This window comes from Oryctolagus cuniculus, chromosome 16 (genome assembly GCF_051225735.1).
Source record: "Oryctolagus cuniculus isolate XC-2025 breed Fujian yellow rabbit chromosome 16, ASM5122573v1, whole genome shotgun sequence".
Lineage (NCBI taxonomy): Eukaryota > Metazoa > Chordata > Mammalia > Lagomorpha > Leporidae > Oryctolagus > Oryctolagus cuniculus.
Genome location: NC_142882.1, coordinates 61,992,553 through 62,008,081, shown reverse-complemented (window position 1 = coordinate 62,008,081; position 15,529 = coordinate 61,992,553). Strand labels below are relative to the sequence as shown.

At 41.0% G+C, this 15,529-nt stretch overlaps 1 protein-coding gene across 1 annotated transcript in view; it reads right to left on the bottom strand.

Annotated features, from left to right (window-relative positions):
- The window catches only part of NPSR1 (neuropeptide S receptor 1), a 166,896-nt gene that overhangs the window by 31,101 nt on the left and 120,266 nt on the right, over positions 1 to 15,529 (bottom strand). Inside the window, 1 exon segment of the mRNA NM_001204444.1 lies at positions 6,599 to 6,692. Within this exon segment, the coding sequence (NP_001191373.1) occupies positions 6,599 to 6,692 (94 nt within the window).

Genomic DNA, 15,529 nt, shown 5'->3' with positions numbered 1-15,529 from the left:
CATCTGCTGGTTCACTCCCCAAAGCCAAAGCTGGGCCAGGCCAGGCTAGGAACTCCATCTGGGTCTCCCATGTCGGTGACAGGGGCCCAAGCACGTGAGCCATCATCCACTGCTTTCCCTACTGCATTAGCAGGGGGTGGATTAGAAGTGGAGCAGATAGGATTTGAAAGGGTCTTCTGATGTGGGATGCTGCTATTGCAAGCAATGGCTTAACTTGCTTTGTGCAACAAAGCTGGTCCCACAGGAATGTTTTAAAAAAATAATCATCGTGCTTTCTGTTAAGCTGTTGTCAACATTCATCATTTTAATCCTCCACCTGGCTGGCTGGGCTGACTGGTCCTGGGCCATGCTCCTTGGAGACAGGAAGCCACCTTCACTCCCAGCCTTTGAACCTGATGGTGGGCATCTATCTTTAGGTGGCAGGGCCCAGTATGCCGGTTTAGTCAAAGAGCCAAAAGGAGGGGCTGGTGCTGTGGCTCATTTGGTTGATCCTCTGCCTGTGGCGCTGGCATCCCATATAGGTGCCGGGTTCTACTCCTGATTGCTCCTCTTCCAGTCCAGTTCTCTGCTGTGGCCCAGGAGGGCAGTGGAGGATGGCCCAGGTGCTTGGGCCCCTGCACCCGCATGGGAGACCAGGAAGAAGCACATGACTCCTGGCTTTGGATCGGCACAGCGCCAGCCGTTGCGGTCATTTGGGGAGTGAACCAATGGAGGGAAGACCTTTCTGTCTCTCTCTCACACTGTCTGTAACTCTACCTGTCAAATAAATAAATAAAAAATCTTTAAAAAAAAGAGCCAAAAGTAATGAAATCGTCAAGAAATACTAGTCATCTCCTCTTGACTCTAAGTTTGAAGGGGTTGGACTTACATTCTAGCAGAAACTAGAGACTCACAGAATCGTGCATCTGAAAGATTCGAGAGAACAGCTGGGGCTCTGTTCTTGCTGAATTGCACACACTGGGATGTTTACAAAAGAGATGTCACTGGCCCACTGGACAATTTGAAGTCTTGAGTTAGAATTTCAACTGCTATTTGATTTGGTTTGTCCCTGGCGTTAATCCATTGATTCAGTCATCCAGTGACTATGGTATTGAGAAGCGTTTGATCCAACTGTAGTTTTTAGTAGGCAACCAGTGCGAGGTCCTTGGTTCACTGGGGGATGTGACCTCAGAAGGGAGTTCTCAGGAGAGAGTTGTGGTGAAAGCCTGGAAGGGCCCAGCCACTCTCTCTGCTTTCTGGTTTGCCATGTGATCGATGCTCTACAACATGGTCTGCCACTGCCAGTCACCTGTCTCCGGCCTCACCAGATGTCCGAACCGATTGGGCCCACCGCATCCTGCGCTGTGGACCCCAAAAACCATGAGTGAAACTAAGTGTTCTCCTGTGCGAGTCAGCTTTACTCGGTTACTTTAACTACAGTGACAAAAGCGACTACTGCAGTCAGTGTCTTTCTCTTCCTCTCTGCAACCTCCAGCCTCCTCCTCTGGAGTCTCGTACTCGTTGGTAGACATTTCTGGGGAAGAATCTTTTCCCCCAGACCTAGAAAAGCTTCTTATCAGAAGTTCCACAGGGGTACTTCAAATAGTGCCTTCCTTCATGGAAAAATTCAATTAAAAGACAAATTTATGGCTGGTGTCACCGCTCGCTAGGCTAATCCTCCACCCGCGGCACCGGCACCCCAGTTCTAGTCCTGGTTGGGGCACCGGATTCTGTCCTGGTTGCTCCTCTTCCAGTGCAGCTCTCTGCTGCGGCCAGGGAGGGCAATGGAGGATGGTCCAAGTGCTTGGGCCCTGCACCCGCATGGGAGACCAGGAGGAGGCCCTGGCTCCTGGCTTTAGATTGGTGCCGGCCGTAGCGGCCACTTGGGGAGTGAACCAGCGGAAAAAGGAAGATCTTTCTCTCTATCTCTCTCTCTCACTGTCTAACTCTGCCTGTCAAAAAATAATTTAAAAAATTTATTTTAGTACAAAAATTTTGAAATTCATGCATATTTTTTTCATAATATGGATTTTTCCACAAACTTAAATGTCCCCTTCTACATCTCCCTCTCTCCTTTTAGATTCCTCTGGCGTGAGTGAGTAATTGGTCACATGAGAAACACACAGCAAGCTCTTTGAGTTGTCATGGGAAGCCCCTCTGCCTAGATTTAAGGAGATCAAGAATCCGAGAGGTCATGATGTTGGCTGGTTTGTCCACGTAGACATCAAGTCACCTGGGATAGGGACAGTGTGACAGGCAAGAGGGCAAGATTCAGTGTCAACATCTTCTCTGCATGAGGGCCTTGACCATACGGGGTAGCGACATAGAGGAGGTATTGTAGGAGCCAGTCTAAGCTGATAACATGAGCACCAAAGGGAGAGAGGACATGCACGTGCAATAGGAGAGGGGAAATATTCAGGAGGTGGTTCCTGGAGGCAGAAACGTGTTGCCACCACCACCAGGCTGTGAGGAACCCAAGAGCAAAGCTGAGAAGCATTCTCTTGAGAGATTTTAGGGAACTCAAGTATCTCGGGGGACAGAAGGTGGAAGAAACCTGTTTTGAAGAGACAGAGAGTGTAGGGGAGTTGATTCCCAAAGGAATAATGAAAAATTTTGGGTATGGGGAGCAGTGAGCGTTTGGATCAGGGAAGACACGGGATGGGGTTTTAAGCAGACGATGTGACTGGAAGCATTTTTTTGATGGCAGTGTTGGGAAGGCTGGTAGGATTCTACGGAGGATGTCAATTGTTCCTGGGTGCTGTTGTTCTTCAGTGGTCAGAATCTGAATGTCATCTTGTTCTATAGACCTTAGGCCTTTGACTTGCAGGAGAATCTGTGATGTTTGGGTCTTACTCAGATTCTACTTGGTGGCTAAACAGTGCAGTGTCTTTTAATAGGGGTGGGGATGCAAATAATCAAATAGAACACAAAATGATGCTTACGATTGAACTCTGCCACAGTAACTGAGAACATAATCCCAGCAGGGCTCATGCTTGGAGCTGTTATCGCTGCACCAGTGGCTGGGTTATCCTGGGAAAGGCCCACGAGGTGAGGCTCTGACTCGACCAGGTGTGCAGCTTGCGAACACACAGCAGAGGGAACAATGCTGGCCTCCCAGGCAGCTGCGCCCATCTGAGCTTGGGGCTCCAGCCCGGAGCAGATCAGATGCAACGCAAGCCTGAGCACCCGCTGGACTGTCTTTTGTGTCTCTCATCCACAGAAAGTCAGACACCCTCTTCCTCCTGCTCTTGTCCAGTTCTGTTCTCTGTCTCAGGCTTCTCCCTTTCTATGTAACACACAATGCTTTAAACAATCATGTAAGTTACACATGATTATAGAAGCACTAACAAATAAAAGTAATGATAATAAGAAAAATATATGGCTATGATAGTTTAATTTTTGATAATGCCTTCATATAATATAATATCTAAATGAGATTATAATATAAATGCTGCTTTGCAACCTACTTTTTCTCCACTGAGAAAGGATGTTATTATCATCTTTTCATATTATCAAAAGCTATATCTGTACAAGTGACATTTGGCAGCAAGAGCCTTTCTTCAAATAGAATTTTATTTTGAGCTTAGAATAAAAAAATGTGAGGAAGGCTCGAAGCTGGGTGACATCAGCACCTCCCAGACCTTCCCTGGAGCAGTTCCATAAAATGAGCTCTTTTGAGGACCAGCGTGTGACGTGGGATTTGAAAAGTATGATAAGTAACATTTCCCATGGTTACACTCAGCTCCAATTTCCTCAATAGTCTACTACAAGTATTTCATTTCCAAATATTTTCCTTTACAAATACTTTCTATGTACCTCTCTGCACAACTCTGCTTATTTCCTTAGTATGAATTCTTACAAGCATCATATTTATTAGCTTTTGACTAATATTGTTACACTGCCTCCAAAAGTGTCTACAATTTATGGTTACCACATTTTCATTCCACTATATTCTCCCAACACTGAGAGGAATCTTCCTTCCAGTCTTTTCACTTGGTTGGTAAAATTTCCTATCCCAATGTTTAATCTTGTGGTAATTTAATTACTCATCAAAATAAGCATTTCTATGTATTTTCCACTCATTTGTGTTTCTTTGCTTCTTAATATTTTGGTCATGTTCTTGGCCTATTTTTCAACTGAAATGTTCTTATTTCTTTGTATAGTTCTTTATAAGAAGAATATTAACTCTCTTCTGTACAAGTATTTGCTATTCACTCTTTTCCTTTTTGTTTGTGTCTTCTATTATTTGTGTAAATAATTTCAAAAATTTGCTGTAGTAAAAAATCTCTATTTCTCTTATTGTTTCTGGTTTGGTATGTTCCTAGAAAGGTTTTTCCCCTCGTCAAATATAATGATTACCAAATAAAAGTTTTACCTGGATGTTATTTTAGTGCTTTTATGTTTAAAATGGTTACTTTATAAAATACAACTAGAATTTATCGTGTAATTAGCTGAGACATGTGATGATCTAATATTTTTTATAATGAATATTCAGCTATTCCAACATCATATACTGAATAACTCATTCTCTTCTAACTGAATTGAAATTTTATGTACTTTATGGATCTGGTATTATGCTATTCTAATTATCAGCTTTATATTATGTTTTAATGTCTAACACTACATATTTCCTCTTCATCATAATTGATATTTTCCTAATTTTTATCCTCAGATTTATGTTTCTTTTTTTTTAAGATTTATTTATTTATTGGAAAGTCAGTTACACAAGAGAAGGAGAGGCTGAGAGAGAGAAAGAAACCAATTTAAAACATTTTAAAAACCAATTTTAGAAAATATTCCTGGCCGGCGCCGCAGCTCACTAGGCTAATCCTCCGCCTGCGGCACTGGCACCCCAGTTTCTAGTCCTGATAGGGGCGCCGGATTCTGTCCCGGTTGCCCCTCTTCCAGGCCAGCTCTCTGCTATGGCCAGGGAGTGCAGTGGAGGATGGCCCAAGTGCTTGGGCCCTGCACCCCATGGGAGACCAGGAGAAGCACCTGACTCCTGCCTTCGGATCGGTGTGGTGCGCCCACTTGGAGCGGCCATTGGAGGGTGAACCAACGGCAAAGGAAGACCTTTCTCTCTGTCTCTCTCTCACTGTCTGCTCTGCCTGTCAAAATCAAAAATTCCTTTCAGTTATTTTTACCAGCTTATATCATTGTCCAAAAATTACCCCAATTTCCTGCTTTCTTAAAGCCCTCTGCTGGCACTGACTAAGCTTGCTTATGCTAAAGATCTACTCAGACCATTAATGTTGCTTTCTCCGGGGTAAATCCCGTGGATGGAATTTTAAATGTGATATGAATTTCCCAGAGTTGACTTTGCCAGACGTTTTGTAATATCTCTTGGCCCCTCCTCTTTGCAGTAAAGACTTCCTGTTAAGGTCTTCAGTCCATCAGTTGTCACAGGCGGAGGGTACTGCAGAGGGCTGAGTGCTGGGCTCCTGCTCCTGTTCAGGGGGTGTGAAGGGTGGGGTCTGCCTGCGGGCAGAGCAGTGGGCGCCCGTTCTGGACCTGGGCACCACCGTCCTGCCAGGGCATTGCTGCTCCCCAGGACCCTTTGTCATTTCAAGCCCAGCATGGGGAGCAGGGATTTCCAACCCCACTGCCCACCTGCGATGGACAGGGAGGCCTGCTGGGATGTCCCCCCATGGTGGGCTTCAGGCCGGCCAGCATTGCCTGGCTGCTCGCCGCCTCTGGGGATTCGTGTGGTCTGTTCAGAAAATGCTCTTATAACTTCTCTCACGCGATGGCAGCCTCACCGGGGCTGTTGCGAGCTGTGGTTTCTCTGACCCGAATGCTGCTTTCTTTCAGGGACCCTCAGCAGTTCTGAATCAAGGAGGGTTTCCCTTCTTTCCAGGATGATCACCAATTAAAAATATCTTTTGGATGATTTCTGTGGTTTGGGGGAAAGTAAGACACCATATTTGCTTCTGGAAAATGAACAAGTTGAGGGGGACTGCTCATTTCTTTTCTTTTTGACAGGCAGAGTGGACAGTGAGAGAGAGAGACAGAGAGAAAGGTCTTCCTTTGCCGTTGGTTCACCCCTCAATGGTCGCTGTGGCTGGTGCGCTGTGGCCGGCGCATCGCGCTGATCCGAAGGCAGGAGCCAGGTGCTTCTCCTGGTCTCCCATGGGGTGCAGGGCCCAAGCACTTGGGCCATCCTCCACTGCACTCCCTGGCCACAGCAGAGAGCTGGCCTGGAAGAGGGGCAACCGGGACAGAATCCGGCGCCCCGACCGGGACTAGAATCCGGTGTGCTGGCGCCGCAAGGCGGAAGATTAGCCTAGTGAGCCACGGCGCACTCATGTGTGTCGACATGAGTCTAAAGGAGCTAAGTGGGTATATTGCACCAAGACGAACGACTGCAAGGGGGCCCAGCCAGCCTCTCCTCGGGGACTCTGGGTCATCCTTGGGATCATCTGCATTTTTTTCCAGGTACCAAACCTTTCTCTTCTACCTGCTTTTGGACACTCAGACCCATGGGGCAGAGAAGGACAAAGGGGAAGAGGAGGAGGAGAAAATGAGGAGGAAGAGGATGATCGAGAGGAGATTTTTCATGAAAACAGTCCTACCCGCAATCAAGGAGGACCCAGAAGAGCACTTGGCGGAGCCAGCTCACCTCCTTGCAGGAACTTCATGGGGTGGACGATGGCGTGGTACCTGTCTATGCTGAGGGACACCAGGACATAGGTGGAGGCGTAGAGCAGCACAACCTGCAGGCAGACATGACAGGAAGCGTGTGATTTCATAGCAGTGAGGGAACACACACAATGGCGAGCATGTTTTATGCTGCTTAGAAACCTGGGGACTGACCCAAGGCAGGGACGCAAGTTGGAATAGGGAGTGGAATAACCAGCTCCGTGCTGGGGACACGGTGTGGGCCTTGGTGCTGGAACTGGCCTCACTCGCAATGACGTATGGCTGCAGGCCTGAATTGCTCTCTGGTTCACTTGGTTTCTCGGAGCCGCCATAATTCAGGATCAGTCCCTTGTGACATTTGCATGGTACATTTATTTGTAATTGACTTTTAAAACTAAACTAATTTTCTCGGCCACAATTGACATTCCAGCATTATTAGAGACAAAAATTCATTTGCCTTTTTACCGGTGTGAATTGTTGAGGGATGATAGAAGGGTGCCGGTTCCAGGGAGGCCACGTACTGGTCTGAATCATTGATCATCATCAGGACTGACGTGGCCGGAGCTCCCCGCTTCTTCTGGTCGCTGGGGTCAGTCCCTGGGTCTCCTCTTCCTCCCTCCCACTCACTCTTTTATTAACCTTTAATTATCCCGTGTACAGTATTATTTGCATATTTTGATGACAAGGAAATTGGGATGTAGTAAGTTAATATCTTTGTGAGGTGCATATTTAGGAAGTGATTAAATGAAAGATCTCTGAAAGGACGATCAAGATGGACATTTTTCTGATAAGTTCAAGCCTTACTTTTCCAAGAGTCCGCTCTGTCTCTGCTCTGGGAACTTGGGGTAAAATCTAGAGGTCACAGAAGATTAACCTGAAGATGGAAGTCTGTGGGTGAGTGTATGGTCTGACTTTCTTCTTAGCATTCACCTTTATTTTGAATTTGTGTCTTTTTTGGTTTTTCCCCTGGGTCAGATGAGTAAAAACCAATGACAGTTGCTACTCAGTTTACAGGACTGATAAACCCAGTGTATGTGGAATATATCATGGGATGAAATGTGGCTGCTATGTCTAATCCACCAAATGGCGTGGCTTAGCTTAGCCTGTCTTAAAGTGCTCACGACACATGTCCAGCTGGTGGATAGACAACATCATCTAACACAAAGTCTATTTCATAACAAAATCTTGAATATTTTATGCCATTTATTGAATCATGTACTGAAAATGAAAAATAGAATGATGGTTTTAGCACCATCAAAAGGCAAAAGCTTGTAAGTTTGACCATCATTAAGTTGGGGGCCATGTATATATTATCATTCTTTATTATTTTATTTCAGGAACACTCTCACAGGGGCATATCAGGGAGTTCTGTGGAATGATCAGAGATTGAAGGCTCTGCAGAGGGATCTAAGAAGAAATTCTCTTCTTGGGGAAAAGGTGATAAATGGAAAAAAGAATATTGACAATTAAGATAAGAAAAACAAACAACTGAAGTTTCTGCATGTGATTCATGAATTCAGAATTACTGGGGCTGCTCTCACTCCATTGAGGAGGCTTCAGAGAAGGATGGCAGAGGCAACACCCAGTGGCAGAACCCGTTGGGATGACCACTGTGAGCAGATTCTAAGACTCTCGGGCATCTGCACCGTATGGGCAGAAGTGGCCGACACAGTTCAGAATCTAGAGTAGGAGCAAGAGTCAGAAGCAAGGGTTTCTGGAGGAGCAGGTGGTGTTAATAAAAAAGAGATCAACTTTGAGGTACAATAAAAAAAGAGATTAAGCCTCCTCAAATATTTAGATAGGCTAAAAAAAAAATAAAGGTTATCTAAAAGAGATGTATTTCAAGTTTTCATTCCTCTTCATAAGCATAAATGCCAGAAAAAATTATAACAACATGTTCAGAGTTTTGAAGAAAAAAGTATAATCCAAAAATCTTGTAAATATCATTTCTGTGCCAGGGCACATAACAATTTTCTCATATATAAGAGGGAAGAAAATATAGCATCGCACACTCTTTTCTGCAGTCCTCCTCAAGGAAATCCTTCAGTTGATTGAGAGTTGTGTCAAAAAATTAAGAGCTTGGGGCCGGCGCTGTGGCGTGGCGGGTAAGGCTGCCGCCTGCAGTGCTGGCATGCCATGTGGGCGCCGGTTCAAGACCTGGCTGTTCCACTTCCAATCCAGCTCTCCGTTATGGTCAGTGAAAGCAGTGGAAGATGGCCCAAGTCCTTGTGCCCCTGCACCCTCATAGGAGACCTGGAAGAGTCTCTTGGCTCCTGGCTCCTGGCTCCTGGCTTCGGATGGGCACAGCTCTGGTTCTTGCAGCCAGTTGGGGAATGGACCAGCGGATAGAAGGCCTCTCTCTGCCTCTCCTTCTCTCTCTGTGTAACTTTGACTTTCAAATAGAACTTAAGAGCTCATGAAGAGGAAAGGGGATAAAATACTTTTAACTATGGTAAGCAATAAAGTTTTTAAAAAACACAAATGTCCACAAAATAATTATGAAAATAGTTAGGGAAGGTTTCATTGAAGAAACTGTTGAAATCCTGGCATGGACCATGGCCACAGTCTCTTCAGAGACTCTAGTGAGACTTGATCCCTTGCCTCTTCTATTTTCAGGTGGCTGTTTAGCTCTCTCGGGCTTGTGGCCACAAGAGTCCAGTTTCTGCCTCACTGTCACAATGCCTTCTCTTCTTTGATACATCTCTCTTTGTTACATCAGGGAAATAGAATTACATGTGATAAGGGGATTTTTATTTTGATAAAAGATACAATATATATGGCAACAGAATATTCATAAATTACTCTGTAATAAGTAACATACCCCTACATAAATACTTACATAAAAATGTTCAGTATTTTACAGAGGGAAAAAACATAAAAATATATAAATAGAAAAAATTATACATTGTAACATAAGATATTATAAAATATCTAGATGACATTTAAAACTTTGTCATATACTAAATTGCTCAAAAAGAAAACTCAATAGATTCCGAAAACCAGAACTTATGTAATTCACATATTTAAAACAACCAGCAAAGAACTGAAATTAGCAACATTTACAAAAAATCACTTGGAAATTTAAACACCTCATAATTAGCTCAAGTCAAGAAGGAAATCAAAGTACAATTATAGTCAATTCATAAATGTCAACAATGAAAACTCTACACACCAACAACATATGGGATACCACTCAGGGAACAGATGGCAGCATGAGGACATATGTCTGAATTCTCACTACCCCACCCCTTACTTCTGACAGAAATGACCTAGGAAATATGAAACTAAGGAAAATCTCACACAGACAAGTGAGACTTAAATGCTGGAAACATACAAACTTGACTTAGAAAAGTGCCAGATTGGTTGCATATAAAGGAAGATGCCTGGACTGACTTTAAAAAAATCTACTTTATTTTAGGAAAATTTTATATTTACAAAATATTACAGATAGTACACAGTTCCCATAGACACCTCTCCCACTCACTATTACTAACGTGTTGTATGAATGTGGTACATTTGTTAAAAGGATGAACCAAACACGATTATTAACCATAAGTACAGTTCTCTAGGTTTTGACAATTGCCTAATGTCATGTACCATCCACCGTTACAGTGGCGCACAGGAGAGTTTCACTGTGCTAAAGATCTCCTGGAAACCACTTATGATTATGATTATGATTTTTACTGTCCTATAGCTTTGATCGAGAGTGTAATATTGTGGGAAACATACAGTACATAGACGTATCAGGCTTGCTTCTTCTATGTAACAATGTACATTTAAGATTCTTCCCCACCTTTTCATAGCTCACTAGCTCATTTTGTTCTATCACCAAATAATATTTCATTCTTTGGATGTACCATAGTTTATTAATCTATTCTGCTTTTGAGGGACATTGTGGTTGCCTCCAGTTTTGTATGAATATGAATGAAATTTTTGTAAACAATCTTATGCAGAGTTTTGTGTGGAAGTAAATCGTCAACTCATTTGCAAAAGGAACTAGGATCACTATGGTTGGATCCTATGGTGGGGCTATATTTAGTTTGTAATAAGCTGCTACTCAGCCATAAAAAATAATTAAATCTTGTCTTTTGCAACAAAATAGATGCAATTGGAGACCATTGTGCTTAGTGAAATAAGACAGACCTAAAAAGACAAATATCATGTTTTTTTCTGATTTGTGTTAGCTAATATATAGAGTACAAGAAAATTAATGTATATGAGTGAAATTGACATCTTATGATTTGATTATTGTTTTATAGCCCTTGGCTCCTTGGCTATACTCCTGTGGAAGAGTGGTTTTTCTACTTTTTGCTCATTGATATTTAGTGGAGTATTAAGCTAATAGTTATGGAATAAATTGAAAATGCATTATTGCAAAAATTGAAAGAAAAAAAGGAAGGAAGAGAGAGGAAAGTATCTTTATGTTCTTAGAATTGTATCTTTAAAGCACATGAAATCTGTTCTCTTTGTATCAATCAAAAGACATAATAAACCCAGGCAAGGACACCCTAGTTGAGGAAGGGAGGCTGGACCTGGTGGTACCCAGCACCTGCATTCCCTGTATGGGAGCTCAGATTCAGTACCAAGTATTTATTGACAAATAAGAAATGGTGAAGTGAACATTTAAATGGTTGAGAGAAAACAGATTACACTGACTTACTCTTGATTATTAGAACTTCTGACAGGAATAAATGTTGAAGATAAACTTGTTGGCCATTGAAATAAAGGTTGTATCAGTAGATCAAGTAAAGGATACATCAGTAGAATATGTAAAGAATTTTCAGATAAACAAAATGACTCACTATGGGACCAGGATATGTGTGGCAAATGTTTGTGAGAATAGTGCTGAGAATGTATAAATGAAAAACTTTGAGTAAGAAAGAAAAGAAAAACCTGATAAATTATCTTCCCAAATGGGTATACCATTTTAAACCCCCATCAGCCATGACTGAGAGTTCCTGTTAATATCCACCCTTACCAGTATATGGTATCATGAGATTTTGAATTTTAGCTATTTTATAGTGTGTGTGTAGTGGTATCATTGTTGTTTAATTTGTGATTCCCTAATAACTTATGATGTTGAATTTCTCTCCATATGTTTGTTTGCCATATTTTTTGGTGGGATATCTGGATATTTTGCCCATTTATAATGGCTTGTTTCTTTATTGTTGCATTTTAAGGGTGCTTTGTGTATTTTGGGTAGAAATCCTTTATGATATATATATTTTACAAATGTTATCTCCCATTCTGTGGGTTGACTTTTCATTCTCTTAATTAGTGTCTTTTGCAGATAAAATTTTAATTTTCAGAATACTCAACATTTCAATTTTTCTTTCATTTATTGTGCTTTTGATGTTGTATCTAAAATTTATTGATAAGCCCAAGATTTCGAGATCTTCTACTATGTTTCCTTCTATTAATTTTATTGTATTGTGTATTGCATTTTTACGTATAATACATATGAGTTTTTCATGTCATGTGTAAAGTTTGTGCTTAGATAACTTTGCATGTGTGTGATTTTCAATTGCTCTAGCACACTTTCTTGAAAAGGCTGTCTCTGTGTGCCTTTGCTCCCTTATCAAAGATTGGTTGACTCTCTTTGTCTATTTCTGGACTCTGTTCTGCTGATGCATTTGTTGACTACCATGCTACTCAATTACTGTAGCTTTACAATAAGTCCTGACGTCAAACAGTGCCAGTCCTACAAATTCCTTCTTTTCCAGCATTGTATTGGCTAGTCTTTTTTTTTTTTTTTTTTTGCCATTTCCTATAAAATATTGAGTTTGTCTATATCCCAAAAATAACTTTCTGGCATTATGATTGGGATTGTGTTGAATTTACTGATCATGTTGGGCACAACGCATCTCAAGGGGATAATGAATCTTCCCATCCATGAATATGGAACATAGCTCTATTTTATGCTACTTATCAGCATTTTGTGTGTGTGTATCTTGTATATATGATGATAGATTCAAACTAAAATTTCTACCTTTCTGGTGCTCACATCAATTATATCTTTAAATTTCAAATTCAAATGCTTTTGTGTATCAAATTCAAATTATTCATTGCTGGAAGAGACAATGGATGTTTGTTACCCTTGTATTCTGCAAACCTGCTATTTTCGCCTACTACATCCAGACCTTTTTTTGGTTTACTCTTTTATTTTCGACATAGACAATCATCTATCTATGGAAAAACACATTTTCATTTTCTGTTTTCCAATATTCAACTCTTGTATTTCTATTTCTTATTTTCTTAAATTAGATAGGAAATTTAGTACAATTTTGAATGGGGCAGGGAAGAGAGAGGGCCTTCTTGCCTTGTTCCCAATCCTAGGAGGAAATCACTTAATTTCTCTTCATTAGCTATAAGGTTAGCTGTTGATATTTTATAGATATTATTGATCAAGTTGAGGAAGTTCCTCTATTCCTAATTTTCTGAATTTTTATGATAGACAGAATGTTGTTATATATTTTTCTGCAACTATAAAGAATCTTTAAAAATTCATGGAAAATTCCCATTTGAAAGAAAAACTATATATGAATTTCAAAACTTGCCCCCCAAATAAACTTTCTTTTTAATTCAATTTGTCCACAAACTTTTTGTTGTATCCTTATACTGATTAATCACATAATTTTTCTTTTTTAACCTTGCTAATATGAAGGACTAGATTGATTTTCAAATATTTAAGCAGATTTGCATACCTAGAATAAATCCTATTTGGGAATGGTGCACAGTCTTTTATTTATCTTATTGGATTCAATTTGCTAATAATTGTTGAAATTTTTTGCATTTGTGTTCATGAGGGATGCTGGTCTGTACTTTTCCTTTTTTGGTAACATTTTGGGTTTCAGTATTAGGGGAATGATGGCCCCATGGAATGACCTGGGAAATGTTGCTTCTGCTTTCTAGAAGAGATTTAGGAGAACTATTTCTTCTTTAAATGCTTGTAGAATTTACCAGAGCACCTATTTGGGCCTAATCCTTTCTTGGAAGATCATTAATTATTGATATGTTCTTTAATACTTTTAAGCCTATTCAGATCTATTTTGCTTTATGTGATTTTTGGTGGATTATATCTTCTGATGAATTATTCCATTTCATCTAACTTACTAAACCTGTGAGCACTGAGTTGTTCAGAATGTTCACTTATGACTCATCATATTCATGGGAGCAGTGGTGGTGACCTTTGCTCATTTCTGATATTGGCAATTTGTTTCTTCCATCTTCTTTTCTTGGTTATCCTGGATTGAAATTTATCAATTTTATTATATTTTTCAATGAAACAGATAATTCATTTAGTTGATTTGCATTATTGGCTTTCTGTTTTTAATTTAATGATTTCATTTCTCAATTCATTGTGTAATTGGAAAATATAAATTATATTTATGCTGTATATGATGTTTATATATATATATGTGGGGTTGCTAAGTCAAGCTAACTATCTTATGTCATACTATTTTTTATTATTATTTAAAAATTTATTTATTTTATTTGAAAGAGTTACAGAGGGAGGGAGGGAGACAAACACACACACACACACACACACAAAGGAAAAATTGATATTCCATCTGCTGGTTCATTCCCCAGGTGGCTATAACAGCCATGGCTGGGCCAGGTCAGAGCCAGGATCCAGGAGCTTCATCCAGGTCTCCCACTTGGGTGCAAGAACCCAAGCTCTTGGGCCAGTCTCTACAGCTTTCCCAGGCCATTGGCAGGGAGCTGGATCAGAAGTGGAGCAGCTGGGACATGAACTGGCACCCATATGGGATGCTGCATCTCAGGCAATGGATTTACCTGCTATGCCCCAGTACTGGCCCCGCAATCTTGATATTATTAAAACTTTACTGGATTTATTAAGTTTCTTTTACGGAGTCCTTCGAGTTTTTTCACTGTAAGATCACATTATCTGCAAGCAGAGACTTCATTCCTGCTTTGGAAGCCTTTTATTTCTCTCTTGCTTAATTGTTCTGGCCAGGACTTCCAGTGCCCTGCTGAACAGAAATGATGAGAGTGAATATCCTTGTTTTGTTCCTGATCTTAGAGAAAAAAAAAATTATTGAACTTATTGCTCTTGAGTAGATGTTACCTGTGGCCGCGTCATCTAAAGCCTTTATTGTGTTGAGCTACATTCTTTCCATACATAACTTGTTGATTATTTTTTTAACTGAAAAGATGTTGAATTTTGTCAAATGCCTCAAGTCAGTCAAAGACAGCAGCGAAGGGCCTTCTCTGTGTCTCCTTGAGCTCAGGCACAGTTCTGGGCACATGCATACTTGGTCTTCTAGATTCTTAGAAGTACGTCAGAGATTTTCAAAGCCCCGATGAACAGCTCATTACTCAGATTATGTTTTTGAAGATTTGGTTAGTCTATTGCTTTCCCAACTGTCGCTGATACCGCAGGCATCTGTGAAGTTAATCAATTGCTCATAACTGTTTTTGACAAATTCCCAGAGGGAAAAGGTTTTTCACAGTTGGGAGAGTTCAGAATAAAGGAAAATATAGCCAGCCTTGCGAGTAAGGGTCTTCGGGGAGACTGACAGCTATGTCAAATAAAGGCAGTGTTCCGGGAATCAGGCCTTGAAGGAGTTCTGGCTGTGTTCTGCTCTCTCCTGCAGCTGCCACACGGTTTGTTTTCGCTGTGAATGAGAGCTGTTAATTTCCAAGGCTACCACAGAGCTGGATCCTGGGAGAGGAGGATAATGCAAGCTAAGCCACCACAGCGCTTATTTTTCTGATTGAGTTTTAGACATTTTCTTGAACAAATATTCCCAGAATTGTTTCAGGTATTTGGTTAATTTCTAGAGTGCTGAAAAATTTAAGTCTAAGAAGCTTTGCAATTTTTCTTTCTGCCTTTATGAAGGAAGAATTACCCGAATTTCTTTCTCAGAAAGTTTTGCTATAGTATCAA